At 54.5% G+C, this 18,360-nt stretch overlaps 2 protein-coding genes across 2 annotated transcripts; one reads left to right on the top strand and one right to left on the bottom strand.

The window, feature by feature from the left end:
• Window positions 1-15,003: 15,003 nt before the first annotated feature.
• LOC123115479 (pectinesterase inhibitor 8-like) lies at window positions 15,004-15,729 on the bottom strand. Its single transcript, XM_044536629.1, has one exon. It carries the CDS (start codon window positions 15,556-15,558, stop codon window positions 15,232-15,234), a length of 327 nt encoding a protein of 108 aa, XP_044392564.1. The 5' UTR covers window positions 15,559-15,729; the 3' UTR covers window positions 15,004-15,231.
• A 697-nt stretch (window positions 15,730-16,426) lies between these two features.
• On the top strand, window positions 16,427-17,547 carry LOC123115480 (glutathione S-transferase 4). The gene is made up of 3 exons (XM_044536630.1): window positions 16,427-16,626; window positions 16,735-16,783; window positions 16,917-17,547. Exons 1-3 carry the CDS (start codon window positions 16,477-16,479, stop codon window positions 17,384-17,386), a joined length of 669 nt encoding a protein of 222 aa, XP_044392565.1. The 5' UTR covers window positions 16,427-16,476; the 3' UTR covers window positions 17,387-17,547.
• Window positions 17,548-18,360: the final 813 nt, after the last annotated feature.

Consider the following 18,360-nt stretch of genomic DNA (forward strand, 5'->3'; position numbering starts at 1 on the left):
CCTTCGACCATGATGATAGTGTCGTCAGCATACTGGAGGATGGAGATATCGGAGCCACCAACAAGGTGGGGAGTAATCCCATGAATATGGCTAGCGGCTTTTGCCTTATCCAGAATGGAGGCAAGCGCGTCCACGACCATATTGAACAAGAACGGGGAGAAGGGGTCGCCTTGTCGAACCCCACAAAGGCTGGGGAAGAAAGGGCCAATCTCACCGTTGATGTTCACGGTCGTGCGACCGCAAGAGACCATTTGCACGACTCTAGCGATCCACCGGTCGTCGAAGCCCTTCCGAAGAAGGACCTCCTGGAGGAAGGGCCAGCTAACTGTATCGTAGGCCTTGTGGAAGTCAATCTTCAGAAAAACCGCCTTGAGGTGTTTGACGCGGACCTCATGAAGGACTTCATGAAGGACAAGGACCCCATCCAGGATGTAACGGCCCTTAATGAAGGCCGGCTGGTTGGGTGAGTCACACGATCTGCCAGCAGGGTCACCCTATTGGCGTACCCTTTGGCCAGGATCCGGAAGATCACATTAATAACCGTGATCGTGAGAAACTGGCGGATGTCAGACGCCCCAGGGACCTTGGGGATGAGAGAGATGATCCCGTAATTGAGATGCCCGAGATCAAAGGAGCCAACATAGAACTCATAGAAGATGGCCATGACCTCCGGTTTAATCACGTTCCAGAAGGTCTGGGAAAATTTAACCAGGAGGCCATCCGGTCCCGGCGCCGAGGATGGGTTCATGCCCTTGATGGCGTCCCAGACCTCTTGCTCGGAGAAGGGGGCCGTAAGGGCCGCGTTCTCCGAGACAGACACCAACTGGGAACCAGATAAGAAATCGGGGGCGAGAGAGATGCTGCTTCTAGGGGCGGTAGAGAATAAGGATCTATAGAAACCGTCGACGTGGGACCGGATGTCGCGGGGGTCTTGAAGGAGAGTCTCACCATCCCACAAGAGAGGGATGGTGTTGCATCTACGGCGGCTGTTGGCGATGGCTTGGAAGTATGTCGTATTCGCGTCGCCTTTCAAGACCCATTTCTAGGCACCACGGAGGCACCAGTAGGCCTCCTCATCGGTGTAGATCACGGAGAGCTGGTCTTCCAGGTCATAACGGGAGAGCCACTCGTCTGAAGAAAGACCCACCACGTTAGCACGCAAGTCAAGGGCCTGGATCGCGGATAGCAATGCCTTCTTGCGCTCACGGAGGTCGCGACCCAGATTAGCACCCCATCCCTTCATGAACTGCCGACCGCGTTTCGCGTAGAAGTGCCACGAGTCAATGGCCGAAGGGGGCGGGAGTGGGGGTGGGCCCGAGCCTCGATGATCGAGCGCCCACGGTGTTGATAAACCCGGTCTAGGAGAGCCAGAAGGTCTCAAACAGGAATCGAGGGGTGACCGGCGGATGCTCATCAGCAGAAGAGAGGAGAAGGGGCACATGATCCGAGCCAATCCTCGTGATGGCACGAAGGGAGGCTAAGAGGAAGAGGAGGTCCCAATCCGGGGACACTAGGACCCGGTCCAGGACAGACTGGGTCGGGGAGGCTTGCCGGTTGGTCCAGGTGAACCTGGCACCAATCCTATCGATCTCACAGAGACCGAGGTCAGCAATGAAGTCATTGAACATTTGCATCCGTGCAAAGCAGACATTATCATTGCTCTTGTCTTCCACCACCCGCAGGAGGTTAAAATCGCCTCCCACCACCACCGGAAGGGATGCTGCGAAGATCTTCCGGTGGAGCTCGTCGAGGAAGGCAGCCGACCGACTATGGTCAACAGGCCCGTAGACGATGATGACCTCCCACTTGAAGTTGAGAGACCTCTCGAACAACTCCATGCTCACATAGAATTCCCCTCGATCCATGCTACCCACCTCAAAGGTGGTATCCTTCACACCTAAAAGGATGCCACCCGAGTGGCCAGCGCTCCCACTACAAGGGAGCCAATGCCACGCAAAGAGGTGGGAGCTCAGACGGTCAAGCTCAGGGAGCGAGAATTCGAGACGCATGGTTTCTTGGATGGCAACTATGTCAATGTGTTCCTCCCGCATGTACTCCACAAGTTGGCGGCGTCGGCCATCATGGCCGAAACCGTGGATGATCCAGAATAATGCACGCATTAAGGCACCATTGGGGGGCTGCTTGACCCCAGGACACGAGAGGCGCTTTGAGCACAGAGAGCCGTAGTGCGGGAATGAGTGTGACCACGGATCTCCTCACCCACCAACGGGGGGGAGGAGCCATCAGCCGCAGCGCAGTCGGGGGAGGGGTCTCACCAGCCGTAGGCGAGAAGGGTGGCAGAAGGAAGGCTGCACGGGCCTCCGCTAGCCTCCGGTCAAGGATCTCGCGAGCTCTAATAGCCGTGATCTGAACTAAGGGGGGACCAGCTTCCCCCCTAAAAATGATTGCGGAGTCAGAGGCAACCTTAGCGAGGTTGCCTAGAGGAATGGACTCAAGCGTAGAGAAGGAACAAGACGAAGCCGAAAGGGGAACGGCAGGCGTACCTGGCTCCAGGTTCCGAGTGGTAGCGCGGAGCTTCGCCCGCTCGGGGATGGGCAGAGCCGGACCGCCCTCGGGGTGAGCAGCATCCAGCCGAGCACTCCGACGGGAAGCAATCATCGGGCAGGAGGCCGTCCGGCGGCGTCGAGAGTAGGCGGCGGACCGAGAAGGAGGGGGCTGGGCAGCCATGGGGGTGGTCACCGTAGCTTCCCCGTCCATGGTCATGGCCTCCACGATGAAGCCAGAGGCGCGGGCCCGGAGCAGCTGAGGAGGAGCGGAGCCAGTGACGGAGTCGCGGATGAGAGCAGCATCGGCGGAGGGGGGACCACACCGCCCGTTGCAGAGGCAGCCCGCGGGATCGGCGGGAGAGGCGGCGCCTCGGGCGGGTTGGGGAGAACGACCGCGCAAGGCGAAGTCGGAGGGGGGAGTCCGACACAGGGGGCTCATCCCCCTCAGGAGGGGCCACCGACGCCACCGAAAGCAGACTAGGAGCCGGAGCCGCCGAGTCCAGCGCGACGGGAGCAGATGAGGAAGGAGAGCGCGGGGAAGATGCCGGGCAGACGACCAGGCCAACACTGGAGATGTCGCTCGCCTCGGAGGACGTCGCCACAGAGTCCGAGGGACCACCGAGGAGCAGGCAGGGCGCGGCCTGGCGGCCCTTGCCCCCCGCGGCAGGAGGAGGGGGCGAAGGGGACGGGGAGCGGAAATCCTCCGAGCCCCCTCCTCATCCGAGTGGTGGGAGCGCGCACGGTGATGTCCGTGGTAGTCCCCGTCGGTCCCCGGGTTACCGCCGGGGAGGCCAGCGTCGAAGGAGCGGGGGCGACTAACGTGGTTGGGGGGCTCGGGGGCGATCTTGAGGTCGAAGCCCTGGTCGTTGAACAAGACGCGGACGGTGGTGTGAAGCTTGGAGGAGTCGAGGCACCTGACCTTGACCCGGACCTCCTCCTCCTTGCGCAGAGAGAGCTCATCGACCACCACCCCCTTGCCCAAAAGGCGGGACATCTGGCAGATGACGAGCTCGGACCGTGCAATGTCAGGGAGGCCGGAAACAAGGATCCAAGCGGTGTCGAGGACGGCCACGGCCTGAGCATCGAGGATCGGCTTGGAGATGTCGACAACCAGCTGGTTGAGAGCGAGCGTGATCCGGCCACTGCGCGTCGCGTAGCCGTAGCTGACGGAGTCGGAGAAGACGACGGTGAAGATGTGGCCAGCAGAGGGGGTGACCACCCAGTCCCACTGGTGGCGGTAGAGGTGGTTGAGCTCGGCCTCAATCATCTCTAGGGATGCCACCCCGTCGATCACCATGACGACCGCCTGGAGTTGGGAGAGGGCGGCGGGACGTCGGGGACTGTCGGTGTCAAAATCGGCGGATCTCAGGTAGGGGTCATAAACTGTGCGTATAAGGCTAATGGTAACAGGAGACTCGGGACACGATGTTTAACCAGGTTCGGGCCGTCTCGATGGAGGTAATACCCTACTTCCTGCTTGATTGATCTTGATGATATGAGTATTACAAGAGTTGATCTACCACAAGATCGTAGAGGCTAAACCCTAGGAGCTATCCTATGATTATGATTGTTGTTGTCCTACGGACTAAACCCTCCGGTTTATATAGACACCAGAGGGGGCTTGGGTTACACAGAGTCGGTTACAAAGAAGGAGATCTAACATCCGAATCGCCAAGCTTGCCTTCCATGCAAAGGAGAGTCCCATCCGTACACAGGACGAAGTCTTCAATCTTGTATCTTCATTGTCAACTGTGTATATAGTCCGGCTGTCCGGATACCCCCTAATCCAGGACTCCCTCAGTCGCCCCTGAACCAGGCTTCAATGACGATGAGTCTGGCGTGCAGATTGTCTTCGGCATTGCAAGGCAGGTTCCATCTCCAAATAATCCAAGATAAATTCCAAACACAAGGATCGTGTCCGGCTCTGCAAGACAAATTTCACATACCACCGTAGAGAAGACAATACTTTACAAATCTAATCTGCTGACAATTTTCCACAGCGCGTCCTTATGTCGTGGCCTGGTCTAATATGGACCGTTTTTCTCAGCCTGCCACGACACGCACTGCAAGGCGTCTTTATAGGCATGCCTTGTCGAAGAAGAGATCGTGTCCCCCTTATCGCGGGATTCTCATCAATACGGGTGCGGGTAACCCAACCACGCCCGTTGGCATGACTCCGTGTTTTTAGGCAAGTCCCAAATGGTTACGCTGAGGACGCTTGATATTCACCCCCTTTATAGAGGGGTCGAGGCCTACCCCTTTCTTACCATGCTTGCGCCTTTTTGCATCTTGAGTTACAACACCCGAAGCTCAAGCTTAGGCACTTCAAACCTCCAATCATGTCCGGATCCAACCTTCAAGGTTGGTGGATGGCCTCCTCTGTCATAGAGGAGGACATTGCGAAGCTCAGGGAGGCCAGATATCTGACCGCCGATGTCAAGCACGGGCTTCCTACTCCAGGGCAGGTCATCCCCACTCCCGAACCCAACGTTTCTCACTTCCTCCAAGGCTTGGGTTTTACCCTAGATCCCTTCGTGAGGGGGCTCATGTTCTACTATGGGCTAGATTTTCACGATCTAGCTCCGGATTCCATCCTTCACATCTCGTCGTTTATCGTCGTGTGTGAAGCCTTCCTCCACATCACCCCACACTTCGGCTTATGGCTCAAGACCTTCAATGTGAAGCCGAAGGTGATTGAGGGGCGACACGCGGAGTGCGGAGGCGCTGCAATAAGCAGAAACACCGGTGCCCCATGGCCAGAGGGTTCCTTCCCGGAGGTGTCCGATTTGTGGCAACGGAGGTGGTTCTATGTCACAGCCCCCCGAGGCACAAAGTGGGCGGCTGCCCCCGCCTTCCGCTCAGGCCCTCCGCCTCAACTGGCGTCGTGGGCCAACATGGGACTGGACTGGGGGACTGCTAATGATGTGTCGACATTGCAGAGCCGCATTCGGGAGCTTATTGAGAGGGATATCGATCAGTCTTGTCAGAATCATTCAGGTAATGCTAGTTCGTCAAGCCCTGACGTGCAAACATCGACCTCTCCGGATGTGGGAGTTCAATCCAGAAGGTCCACGAACCATTCAGCACTTCTTCGGCATGACGCTCGAAGGGATGTATAAGTTGTTCTTCGGACCACAAGTAAAGTGTCCGGACACCATCGAGGCTGCTGGCCTGAGCTGCAACCGCCCAGATACCCAAGTAAGTAACCCCGTAACCGAACACTTTGTTTATATTTATCAACATTATGTTGAAAACTGTCCGCGGCTAGGATTGGCTCAACAAGGCGGAGGGAATCAGGTGTTCGGCCCCACTTCCCGAGGGCTCGCTTAGCCCTGCAATAACCAGGATGCTTAGGCGTGCGCTAAGCAAGTGCCTTCGGGGAAAGGGGAAGAGAAGAATAGAGAAGCCGAGCCTCACACATTGCACATCCAAACCGGGGGAATTACTGTCTCCATGAAGGAGGATAATCGGGAAGGTGAATCCAAGGTTTCCTCCCCCCGCGGTAAGAAAAGGACTGCCTCCGAAGACTTGGAAACGGAGGTGCCTAAACAAGGGAAGAAAGCTTCCCTAGGGGGCCCTGCCCCGGAGGGCGTCCTCACCGCATCACGCCCACAAACAGGCCAGCCCTCCACCGTGTTGTAAGTTAATCATGAATAAAAAGATATTGCTCCTTCTTTTGAGAACAATAACCAGGATCTATTTTGTTGCAGACCGTCTAGTAGCTCTTCTCAACAGAGTTCGTCTTCGGGGGATCTTCTTCCGAAGATGATGGAGAGTGAAACCCCACCTGCCTCTCCACCCCATGGGGCGGGCGACCCTGAGGTGTCGTCACGGAGGAGTCCAAATCCGCCGAGGCCGGAAGCTAACACTTCGGGCACCCCGAGCCCGGCGTGTTCGGCTCCCATAGAGGGCAATAGGAAGGGTCCGGGACAGTCCGGCGCCCAGCCGAACACACTGACGGGCCTTCTAGAGCGAGCTGCTCTCTCAGAGGATCACCGTACGTTGATGGGTACGGTGTTGGAGAAGATTTCATCCGCCACAAGCGGGTTGAATGAAGCTTTTACAAGCCTGCTCAAGGGCTTTGAGGTACGCATGTAATTTTTTGGTTGTACCGCACGCGCTAGGTGTGCTCCGTATAGATAGTAGCCCCTTAGACTCTGGTTGCCAGCCATAGGCGGCAAACGGAGGATCATACTCACAGGTAATGATCTAACTGTACTTATGCGCAGGTGGATAAGGGTCCGGCGATAGACCGGACTGCTGAATTCGCCGAACTGAGGCGACAGATTGATGTTGTGGATGCCGACATCGCGCTTGTAAACAAGTGGTTTGACGAGTCATAGAGTATGTGCTCTTTTCTCCTCATTTGTTTAGAAAATATTAAGAGGAGTGTGATATGAATATGATATGCTTTGGCTGGAGGCGGAGCTGCTGCCGTGGAGGCCCTCAGGGCGGAACTTGCCCTAGCCAAGGAACAAGCTCAGGCTAGCAATGCGGCTGCCCTAAAGGTGGCCGAAGAATTGAGAGCCGAACAGGCTGCTCATCACTGAAGCGAAGATAAAATAGCCGAGATGGTTGTGGAGCTGAGGGACGCCGCCGGCCAATATGAGCTTCTCGAGAAGGAGAATCAGGCAAAGTCAGCAGACCTGAAGAAGGCCCTGGATGCAGCCAAGGAGACGTGCTCTGAGATTAGAGCTGCGCGGGAGGAGCTTCGACAGGACGGAGACATCGCGGCTGGAAGCCCCTATCTATTGCGGATGAAGTTCGGAGACCCAAAGTACGCTCCCCTGGATCAGCTTTGGAGTGCTGAAGATGCGTATGCGGATCTGGCAAAAAGTGCCACTGATGCGGCCAAGTTCTTCAAGGATTAGAAAGATAATGACATAGAAAGGTTGTTCTGGTCACAGCTCAATACTCCGACTCACCCGCTGCCATTGAGTGAGAGTATGGCCGCTATGGCCGAGCTCCATAGGTTGTCCGGTCTTGCAATGAGGTCTGTAATAGACCATCTATGGCTGGAGGGACCGAGGTCGGGCAGTTATTTTGGTTTAGTGCAACAATTCCTTGGAGCCGTATCACGAATCGATGCCGTGAAGAGGTCGGCGTGCATAGAGGGTGCGCGGATGGCTCTTGCCCGTGTTAAAGCATACTGGGCAGATATGGAGGCTACCAACATTGCAACCCAGAGTCCGGCAGGAAGCCAGGACCCAGCCGAGCACTATTTTGAACAGGTCATAGAAGGTGCCCGTATAATAGAGGCTCAGTGCTCGAAGAATGTCGTGTTCGAGTGAAAAGTCTTTCAATTGTAAAAACAATTCTATTCTAATTGTAAAGGTTGTGTTTATACTTTCGCCTAAAAGTATTATAGTGCCTCCTCTGCGGCCGTTTATGTATGTATATAACCTGAAAGTTAGCAGTCGTTGGCTTTAGACCCCATGCATATAATGCGGGGGTGTTCGAGAAAATGTGCGTGGTCACACTTGATCCAACGTCTTGGTCCATTAAGGAGGTGATCGCACGTCGAACTAGGCAACCGAACTATATAGCTTTAACACTTTCACTTAGCCATAGGAGTTTGATGGTGGGGCTACTATGTAGCCCCTAGTACCTCCGTGTGCATCTGGATAGGGGCGCGTATGTACATGACCGGGAAACGGACCTTCGTTAATGCGGAGGAATCCTAAAGATTCCGATGAGTCTTTGACTGGTTGACCAGTCTCTTGATGTATCATGACAGTCAATTTTCGGCTTTCTCTACTGAGGTGTGTGTCTGGAATAACCAGGGCACAATCGCAGTAGTTCTCCTTTGGCCGCCTTAGCCGATAGAACGGAACGTAAGGCAGCAAACCCAGGAGCCGGGCAAACCCAACATTTGACCAAAGACATGATTCGGAGCTGATGCATATAAGGCCAAACTCGTGACGCCGAACACTCCCGAAGGTATTCGGACTTTATAACATATACTGGGCTGAGCAAATCCCTCGATTATGAACCTTGTATTTCCAAGTACGTGCATTGATCTGTCGTGGCGAAATGCCTATAACGCCAGCATCCCTGTGGGCGTATTGAATACCCGTGGGATGTCAAACAACAAGAGACAGTGAAGAAGGTTTACACAGGGGCTTAATCTAAAGAGAAACCTTTGAGCGGGGCCTGCTGCATGTCTGCGCCTGTGTCTTCGTGGTGTCGTATCCTGGAAGGGCATCGCACGATTAGTGTCTGTAAAAATGAAAAAACTCATGTAAAAGAGTTTGGAGTAAGTCGTGCAAAAAGTTGTTTATTCTCAATGAATGTTAAAAATGTAAGATATTGGCATGTTAATAAGGTCAAGCCTAATTGTGGGCCCTATTACATGTTTGCAGCCCCTGGTACCATCTATGGGGGTATATGTATAGCACCCATCTCAGGTTTATCTGGGCTATTACCGACGGTGGTGCACCGGACTCGTCTAACTGTGTCCGTGGTCTTAACGACCGATCATGCATTCTAAGAGGAAAGGCCGCTTAGTGTCCGGCTGCTAGAGCCGCCACATACTCTTCCACGCACAAGGAACTCTCTGTAATTCCGCTAACAGTGATGGCGCCACGTGCGCCGGGCATCTTGAGTTTAAGGTAGGCGTAGTTCTGCGTTGAATCGAGCGAAGGCCGTTCTTCCGAGTAATGCATGATAATCGCTGCTGAAGGGAGCGATGTCGAAGAGTAATTCTTCGCTTATGGAGTTGTCGGGAGAACCGAATGTCACCTCTAATACGAGGGAGCCTCTGCAGCGGGCCTCAATGCCTGGTATCACTCCTTTAAAGGTGGTGTTACTTTGGCTGATTCTGGATGGTCTATCCCCATCGTGTGGATGGTGTCCTGATATATCAGATTAAGATTACTGTCGTCGTCCATGAGGACTCGAGTGAGATGGTATCCATCGATTATTGGGTCGAGCACCAAGGCAGCCGATCCTCCGTGCCGGATACTAGTTGGGTGGTCCCTGTGATCAAAGGTGATCGGGCAGGCCGACCAGGGGTTGAATTTAGGGCGACAGGCTCTATAGCATATGCGTCTCTGAGTGCGTGTTTGCGCCTTCTTTTTGGTATGTGAGTCGCGTAGATCATGCTTACTGTTTTGACTTCTGGTGGGAACTTTTTCTGTCCCCCAGTGTTCGGGTGGCGAAGCTCATCCTCGTCTTCACTTGGTGTTTCCCTTCCCTTGTGTTCGGAAATTAACTTGCCGGCCTGCTTGAAGACCCAGCATTCTCTGTGAGTGTGATTCGCAGGCTTTTTGGGGGTGCCATGGATTTGGCACAACCTGTCCAGGACTTTGTTCAGGCCAAGCGGTCCTTCTTTGCTTTCTTTAAATGGCTTCTTTCTTTGACCGGGTCTGGAGCCTCTGAATCCGGCGTTGACCGCCATGTTGTCCGTACTTTCTTCGTTGTTTCGATGCTTGTTCTTATTGCGCCGTGGCTTCCCGTTGCCATCCCTGATTTCATATGTGCCTGGGTCGCTGGTGCCTCTACGGGCCAACCAGCTGTCCTCACCAGCGCAAAAGCGGGTCATGAGGCTTGTTAAGGCCGCCATTCTCCTCGGCTTCTCTCGGCCGAGGTGTCTGGCAAGCCACTCGTCCCGGATACTATGCTTGAAGGCCGCTAGGGCTTCGGCATCTGAACAGCCAACAATTTTATTCTTCTTAGTGAGAAATTTGTTCCAAAGCTTGCGGGCTGACTCTCCGGGCTGTTGTATTATGTGACTTAAATCGTCTGCATCCGGAGGTAGGACGTAGGCCCCTTGAAAATTGGCCCTGAAAGCGTCCTCAAGTTCCTCCCAACTTTCGATTGAATTTTTGGGGAGGCTTTTTAACCAGTGCCGAGCTGGCCCTTTCAACTTGAGGGGAAGGTATTTGATGGCGTGGAGGTCATCCCCATGAGCCATGTGGATATGAAGGATAAAGTCCTCAATCCAGACCCCAGGGTCTGTCGTTCCATCGTATGCCTCTATGTTCACGAGTTTGAATCCCTGTGGAAATTCGTGATCCAGCACCTCATCGGTGAAGCACAGAGGATGCGCAGCCCCTCTGAATTTGTACATATCATGGCATGCTGTCGACTGTTGTTGTGTCCGGGTTTGATTCCGAACTAGTATTCGATCCGCGAGATCGTTTTGGTGACCATAGTTCCGCGTCGGAGCATGCCCTATGGATCCATAGATGGACCTGGTGGCGCCGGCCCTTTTGTCCAGGAGCTCACGTAAATCGTGTGCGGCGTCAGTGGCTGATATATCACGGCCATGAAGTGGTTGGTCTGGCCGATTGGCCGTATTGTTCTTCGGCGGAATGGGCTCTACGGCCTCATCGTCGAATTCAGGCAGCAGCTTGCGTTTTGGGTAGCTCTTTGTGTGGCGATCGTCGCCATATTTTCCTTCAGTGTCCAGCACCTTATTCCATCGGCGGTTGAGCGTATCTTGCGTGGCCTTAAGCCTTTGCTTCTGCTTCTTTAGGCTCCTCGCAGTGTCCATAAGCCTTCTGCGGAGGTTATCTTGTTCCAAACGTTTTTTCGGGATGATGAATGCATCGTCGACCGGACTGTCCTCCTCTCCGGAAGCAGGTTGATGAGTTTGGCCCTCGGGATCGCTGTGATCGGGCATCTGCTTCGGGCTGTGTTCGGCATGGCCTGGCTCGTCCTGCTCCATCGCTGGGTCCATATGGTCATTGTTGTCGTTGGAGTCGATCGGAGTGTCAACTTTTCTTTTGCTGTTATTGCTATTTTTACTGTGACTGGACTTAGAGTGGCGCCTGCGCCGTCGTTTTGGCTTTTGTCCGGGGGGTTCATCCTCTGTTGTGTCCTTTTTGTCGCCATTGTCCTCCTTAGGTGTTTCCAGAATATATATGTCATATGATGGGGTGGCAGTCCAGCGCCCCGTGGGCGGTGGTTCCAGATCGTCCCCTGCATCGACGTTCATACCGTCGATGTCGTTGGAGTCGAAGTTAAGCATGTCGTTGTATCGTCGACAGTGGCTATGAAGTGGGTGGTGGGTGGGTTGTGATTTTCCTCGTCGTTCGTATCCCACTCGAGCCGGACATAGTTCGGCCAAGAGTCTTCTGATAAAGAGAGATACCTTAAAGAGTTTAGCACGTTGCCAAAGGGCGAGCAATGAAAGATATCTGCGGCAGTGAATTCCATGATTGGTGCCCAATCGGCTTCGATGGGCACGGATGCACGCGGTCCGGGACCCGCGGCCGGAAACAAGTCTGGGGGTCCGGCGACACAGATTTCCTTAGAGGTGGAGTCTGTGTTCGGCCTCCGCGGCGGGGTCCACCCACCTATCCTCGGACGATGCGATCTGCCCCGGATCCAGGTCCGGAGCTGATGCAGGTGCGATATCCCGAATACTGTTCGACAGCAGATCTAAGTCGTGCTCGTCGTGATTGTTCGACGCTCCTGGCGTAGGCCCGAATCTGTTGAAGATCAAGTCTCTGCGAATATCTTCAAGTTTCTGAACCTGGCCTGATGGCCAGGGGCATAGCTGTCGATCTGCTCCAGATGGCCAAACGAGTTGGCCCGCAGTGCGAAGCCGCCGAACACAAAGATCTGTCCGGGGGAAAGGTCTCACCCCGGACCGTGTTGTTGTTGATGATTGAAGGAGCCATCGAGCCTTATAGAGACGACACAGAGGAACTCTCAATGAAAGCACCAATATCGGTGTCAAAACCGGCGGATCTCGGGTAGGGGGTCCTGAACTATGCGTCTAAGGCTAATGTTAACAGGAGACTGGGGACACGATGTTTACCCAGATTCGGGCCCTCTCGATGGAGGTAATACCCTACTTCCTGCTTGATTGATCTTGATGATATGAGTATTACAAGAGTTGATCTACCACGAGATCGTAGAGGCTAAACCCTAGGAGCTAGCCTATGATTATGATTGTTGTTGTCCTATGACTAAACCCTTCGGTTTATATAGACACTGGAGGGGGCTAGGATTACACAGAGTCGGTTACAGAGAAGGAAATCTAACATCCGAATCTCCAAGCTTGCCTTCCACGCAAAGGAGAGTCCCATCCGGACACGGGACGAAGTCTTCAATCTTGTATCTTCATAGTCCAACAGTCCGGCCAAAGTATATAGTCCGGCTGTCCGGATACCCCCTAATCCAGGAATCCCTCAGGGACCTCGAGGTGGAAGAAGCCCAACCCCTCGATACCGTGTACGTACGTCATGAGCTCCTACACCACCGGTCTATCCGGCCAGAGGAGAGCGGGGTGCCCGGATCCTTGCAGAGGTAGCAACATTGAGGATTGACATAGTTGACTTGCGAATGGCCCCCCACCCCGCAGTTGAAATACGGGGGCGAGGGAGACCAGAGACGGGCCCGGGCATGGTAGAAGATCCCAGGGTCGTCGAGGGGGGCACGGGTGGAGCGCTGCGGGCACCCCGACGCTTCTTCTTCTTAGCCGGCCCCGCGCGGCCGCGAGCGGTGCCACCGCCCGAGGCAGGAGCCGAAGCCGTGGCCGAGGGGGCGGAGGCATGGGGAGGCACGTAGCGTCGAGGAGCAGGGGTCAGAAGGAGCCCATCCTGGGCGCGGGGGGAGACGAGCCGCGAAGACCGGGGAGGATAGGGCGAGCGGCCATGGCGAGGGGGCGGGGAGGGGGATCGCCGACGCGACCTCTAGTCACCCAAGGCGGCCGGCTGAGGCGACCGAGAACGGCCACGACCCTCCCGGCGCTCAGGCGAGCGGCGCCCCTCCCGGAGCTCCCGTAGCTCACGCCGGAGCTCCTCCTCGTGCCGGAGGGCGTCCGGAGATGGGCGGGAGCTGCCGCGGTGGAGATCGTCGGCCTTGCGCTTGGATCGGGCCACCCCATTGTCCCAGTCGCGCGGCATGGGGAGCCGCAGCGGGGGAGGGGGGAGGGGGAGGCGAGGGAGGCGGGGGCAGGTCGGTCGAACGGGGCGAGGAGGAGGCCGGAGTCGAAGCAGGAGGGGGCGCGACGAGGGGAAGATGGGGACGAGACGAAGCGGCGGCGCTGGGGAAAGGGGGACGCGGGAGGCCGTAGGGCAGCCAGATGGATGTGGCCGGCGCCCTGGGCCTAGGTCATCCCAGAGGCCCAACACAATTGGGCCTGCCCAGGGAGGAGGAGAGGCCATCCGGCCCGGCCACACAGCGGCCCAGCGGACTAGGCGGGCCGGGGCCCAACAGCCCAGGCGCACCAGCGGCCCGGACTAGGCGACGGGGAGGCACGGGAGCCCGAAGGGTTTCCCTTCCAGGGGCGGGCGCCGCCGCCGCCGGCGGCGCGGCTCCGGCGCGAGAAGTCAGGGCCGAGGGAGCCCGCCGGACCGAGCGGAACCGGAGGCTCGAGGACCCGAAGGTCGCAATGAAGGACCTAAAGGGGGAGGAGCGTACGACCAGGATCGGGGGGGGGAGGGGGGACGTGTGGAGAGCGACGCCGAGGGAGATCGGGAGGCCGGCGGCCAGACCTCCGCCGCCGGGCGGCGCCAGGAGGAGCGGGCGGCACCCCGGTCGGAGCGGCCAGCCACGCCCCAGGAGCGCCCGCGCCGGCGGCGAGCAGCCCTACCAGCCAAGACCGCACCTTGGTGCTCCTCCGCCATAGCCGGGCTCGAGGGAGTCATCGGCGGCGACTGCGGCGCACGCGAGCCAGCAGCAGAACCCCTCACGTGGGGGGCTGAGCTGCCAGCCCGGCGCGGCAGCACGGCGCGACGGGGAGCGGCAGCGGGCGACGGGGCGGGAACTACGGGAGGGGGAAACGGCGCGTCGGCGGCGCAGTCAGCCCAGCGGAACCGAGGCGCGGAGGGAGCGGCAGCAGGAGCGGCCGGAGAGGCGGGAGGCGCCGCAGCCGCCAGAGCGAGGCCCTCGCCGGAAGGGGCGGCTGGGACGGGGGCGGAGGACGCCAACGGCGGCGGGGGCGCGCCGACGCAGGCGCCAGGATCGCCAGAGCGTGGGGTCACAGCCATCCTTACCTTCTGAAATGGCCACTAGGGCTTTTCCTCCTTTGAGCCTTTGAGCGCCCTGTAAAATTCGGAGTAGTACATTTAAGATCAAGAAGGACGACACTGCAAAAATAGACATTTTGGTAATGTTTATATATGTGCAGTTATATGGTACATTTCAGATCAAGAACAATGCCAGAAATTGAGTCCCTGCCAGCTGGAAACATTTAAGTGCCATTATGTTGAGAGAACGATTTTTTTGTATCGGTCTTTATTGGGTTTACCTCTTCTTTGCTCAACTCTTCTTATTTTAGTGACATAAGTGTAGTACATTGGAAGGGTAGAAGACAATTCTTTGGCTACGTTACAAGCAAAATAAATATAGCACATTGAAAACGTAGAAGGCAATTTCTTTTTTTTTTTTGCGAATAGACAATTCTTTGGCTACGTTACAAGGAAAATAAATATAGCACATTGAAAGGGTATAAGACAATTCTTTGGCTGCGTTACAAGAAAAATAAATATAGCACATTGAAAGGGTATAAGACAATTCTTTGACTGTGTTACAAGAAAAATAAATATAACACACTGAAAGGGCATGTGAAATTTAATGCACATTTTTTTAAAGAGCAGAAAGCAAATCAAGATGCATTGAGAACTCTATCAGGCATGTAAATAAACCCACAACTAACGAAAACATGTTTTATTCCTTGCATGTACCTTATAAAGGTTTAGAGTAGTAATCGCTACAAGTTGGTCCGACCTCTAAACTCTCCCATGATTTGGATCCATGATGCTATTCATCACTTGATAAGGTTAGTGATGGCTGTGCAGACTATCTCTGTCTGCACGGAGTAGAGGCTACGTTGCTTGAGAGGCGACGGGACGGCGGCCTTTTCAAAGGCATCGTCGCACTGGTGTGCCAGGAAGATGGCCTTTGCGGCCTCCTCCTTCCCCGCGGCGTAATTCCGGCCGTTGATCTCATCGTAGGCTCCGGCAAACGCGAACTTCATGTTGTCGTACAACCCCTGGCATTGCCCAAGGGCCACCTTCGTCTTGGCATCCGTGTCCGGCTTCGCTAGTAGGCGCTCGATGTCGTGGATGGCGCCATAGGCGTTGTTGACGCCCATGTTAGCCGCTATCTTGGCCAGGCCCCATGTGTCTGCGTCGGAGCTCTGGTAGTGCTTTCTCAACTACGACGCGCAGAAGTCGTAGTTGACATGCGCGTCCTCGTCGGCCGCCGCCTTGCAGGTTGTTTCCACAGTCGCGTCGACACCGGCCAACATGAGAAGGACCGCGGCTACGACCACAAGAGCCGCCAGTGGCCTCATGGATCTTGCTGGTTGTATGTGGATGGAGAGAGATGCTAAGATTGGGTAATTTTGTTTGCGCCGCACAATACTATTTGGACAAAGCCTACATGATGTCTATTTATAGGCAGGGGCACCCTGAGGATGAGAACAGCTATTTACAGGTTACAGCTATATCTAGGATATTTTTATCAAATACTAATATTTGTTTCATTATTTAGGCTAGTAATTACTCCCTCCGTCCCATAATGTAAGACGTTTTTTACATTAATGTAGTGTTAAAAAACGTCGTATATTATGGGACGGAGGGAGTAGGATATTAACTGTCAGTTACATCTCTTCTTTTTTTCTAGAAACGTCAGTTACATATTGTAAAAAAGGCTTTGAGTTACATAGTTTTCCCAGGGATGGGCTTAAGCCGGACCCAAAAATCCGACTCCTGATGCCCGGCCCAAATAAAAATGGCAGTTTCCTATTATAATTGCAAAAAAAAAGGTGCTTCGGATGGAGTGTGCATTGGTTGGTGGCTTGTTCACGTGGTTGGCTTCCTCGAATAGATTTACTTGGCACGATGGACCAATTTTGCTCACCTACCAATGGATTGCGCTGCACACGCAAGCAGTGACGATCGGCGTCGCCTAAACAGGGAACCGAAGTGCTACTAGTGCTTGATGATGAAGTACATAAATGGACCCATAGCAGTGCACTGCAAACACAGAGGGAGAAGAAGAAGAAGGGATGGCGCCTATGAAGGTGTACGGCTGGGCGGTGTCGCCATGGATGGCGCGGGTCCTCGTCTCCCTGGAGGAGGCCGGCGCCGAGTACGAGCTCGTGTCCATGAGCCGGAACGGCGGCGACCACCGGCGGCCGGAGCACCTCGCCAGAAACGTACGTGTGCTCTGCTAACCTTCTCCATATCTGGTTCATCTTTGCTACTTGAGTTCTGTTGAAAGCAAGAGACACTAACACTACTGTTCCCTTCCAACGATTCTGCAGCCCTTCGGTGAGATCCCGGTGGTGGAAGACGGCGATCTGACGCTTTACCGTAAGCCTTCATGTTTTCTATTTTATTTTTGATTCAGTAGGTATATGGTTTTTCTATGAATTATTAAGCAATTTGGTGGGCGTGATAAAAAAATGAGGGGTACTGATTTCTCTCCGCAATTTATTTTCTTGAGAATCCCGCGCCATTGCAAGGCATATTCTCCGCAAACACAAGCCCGGGCTTCTAGGAGCGGGCAGCCTCGAGGAGTCAGCGATGGTGGACGTATGGGTCGACGTGGATGCCCACCAGCTGGAGCCCGTACTCAAGCCCATCGTATGGAACTGCATCATCAACCCGTTTGTTGGGAGGGACGTCGATCAGGGCCTCGTCGATGAGAGCGTCGAGAAACTGAAGAAGCTGCTGGAGGTGTACGAGGCGAGGCTGTCAAGCAACAAGTACTTGGTCGGGGATTTCATCAGCTTCGCCGACCTCACCCATTTCTCCTTCATGCGCTATTTCATGGCGACGGAGCATGCGGTTGTGCTCGACGCGTATCCGCACGTAAAGGCATGGTGGGAAGCGTTGTTGGCAAGGCCATCGGTCAAGAAGGTGATAGCTGGCATGCCTCCGGATTTTGGGTTCGGAAGCGGGAGAATACCATGATAAGGCATATGCTTTGTGTGTTGCGATGTTCTAATCATCTCTATCCAACCCACGAGAAATAAAGTAAGCAAAGAGTGGTTGTGGATATGAAATAACTTGTTTCGGTGAATTGTTTTCTAATACCAATTAGAATTGATTCTCAAAAAAGTAAGTTCAATGTCTATGCCCTCTATTTCTGTTAGCAGTACCACGGTTTTCACACCAATGTTGTTGCAAAGTCTCTACTTATTTAAAAAGAACGTAAAGTTCCGTTTCACCTTTCTTCCCATCACCCCTTCGTCCAACCTTCCCCGTATAATAATCAATCACCAATTCTACTTTAATTTACTTACCAAACTTCTTATCTAAACATAAGGTAAATTACATGTAGAATTTGATTAATATTTATTTACACAATCGCATACCATGGACAAGTAAATCACTTATGATCAAAATATAAGGTAAATCATGGACATAATTTAATGAGCATTTATTTACACAATGGCATAATATGGGCAGGTAAACACAAGCTAACGTAATACAATATTTATATCCTGTTGCAACGCACGAGCATTGTTCTAGTCAACTAAAGATATTCTATGTGGTCCTCTTTTTGATCAAAAAGTAACATGGGAATCACACCCACTTGACATATAAGAAAAGGTAGAAACATACTATGTACCAAACCGTTGTCCCCTAGCTTCCCTTCGCGCCATCACCCGAATTGGCTCTGATCATGTTCCCCTCCTTCTGTCCTCCGCCGATGAGCGGACGCCGATTACCCCACGATTCCAGTTTGAGACCTTCTGGCTGTCCCAAACCGGTTTCGTGGCGGCTGTGGGCGCTCGCTGGGTGGAGGCTCGCGCGCACCCTCACCCTCGTCCCCCTTCGGCCATTGACTCGTGGCACTTCTGTGCCAAGCGTGGCTGACAGTTCATGAAGGGTTGGGAGGCTAACCTGGGTCGAGACCTCCACGATCGCAAGAAGGCCCTGTT

The sequence above is a fragment of the Triticum aestivum genome, chromosome 5B (genome assembly GCF_018294505.1).
Source record: "Triticum aestivum cultivar Chinese Spring chromosome 5B, IWGSC CS RefSeq v2.1, whole genome shotgun sequence".
In the NCBI taxonomy this organism is placed as follows: Eukaryota; Viridiplantae; Streptophyta; class Magnoliopsida; order Poales; family Poaceae; genus Triticum; species Triticum aestivum.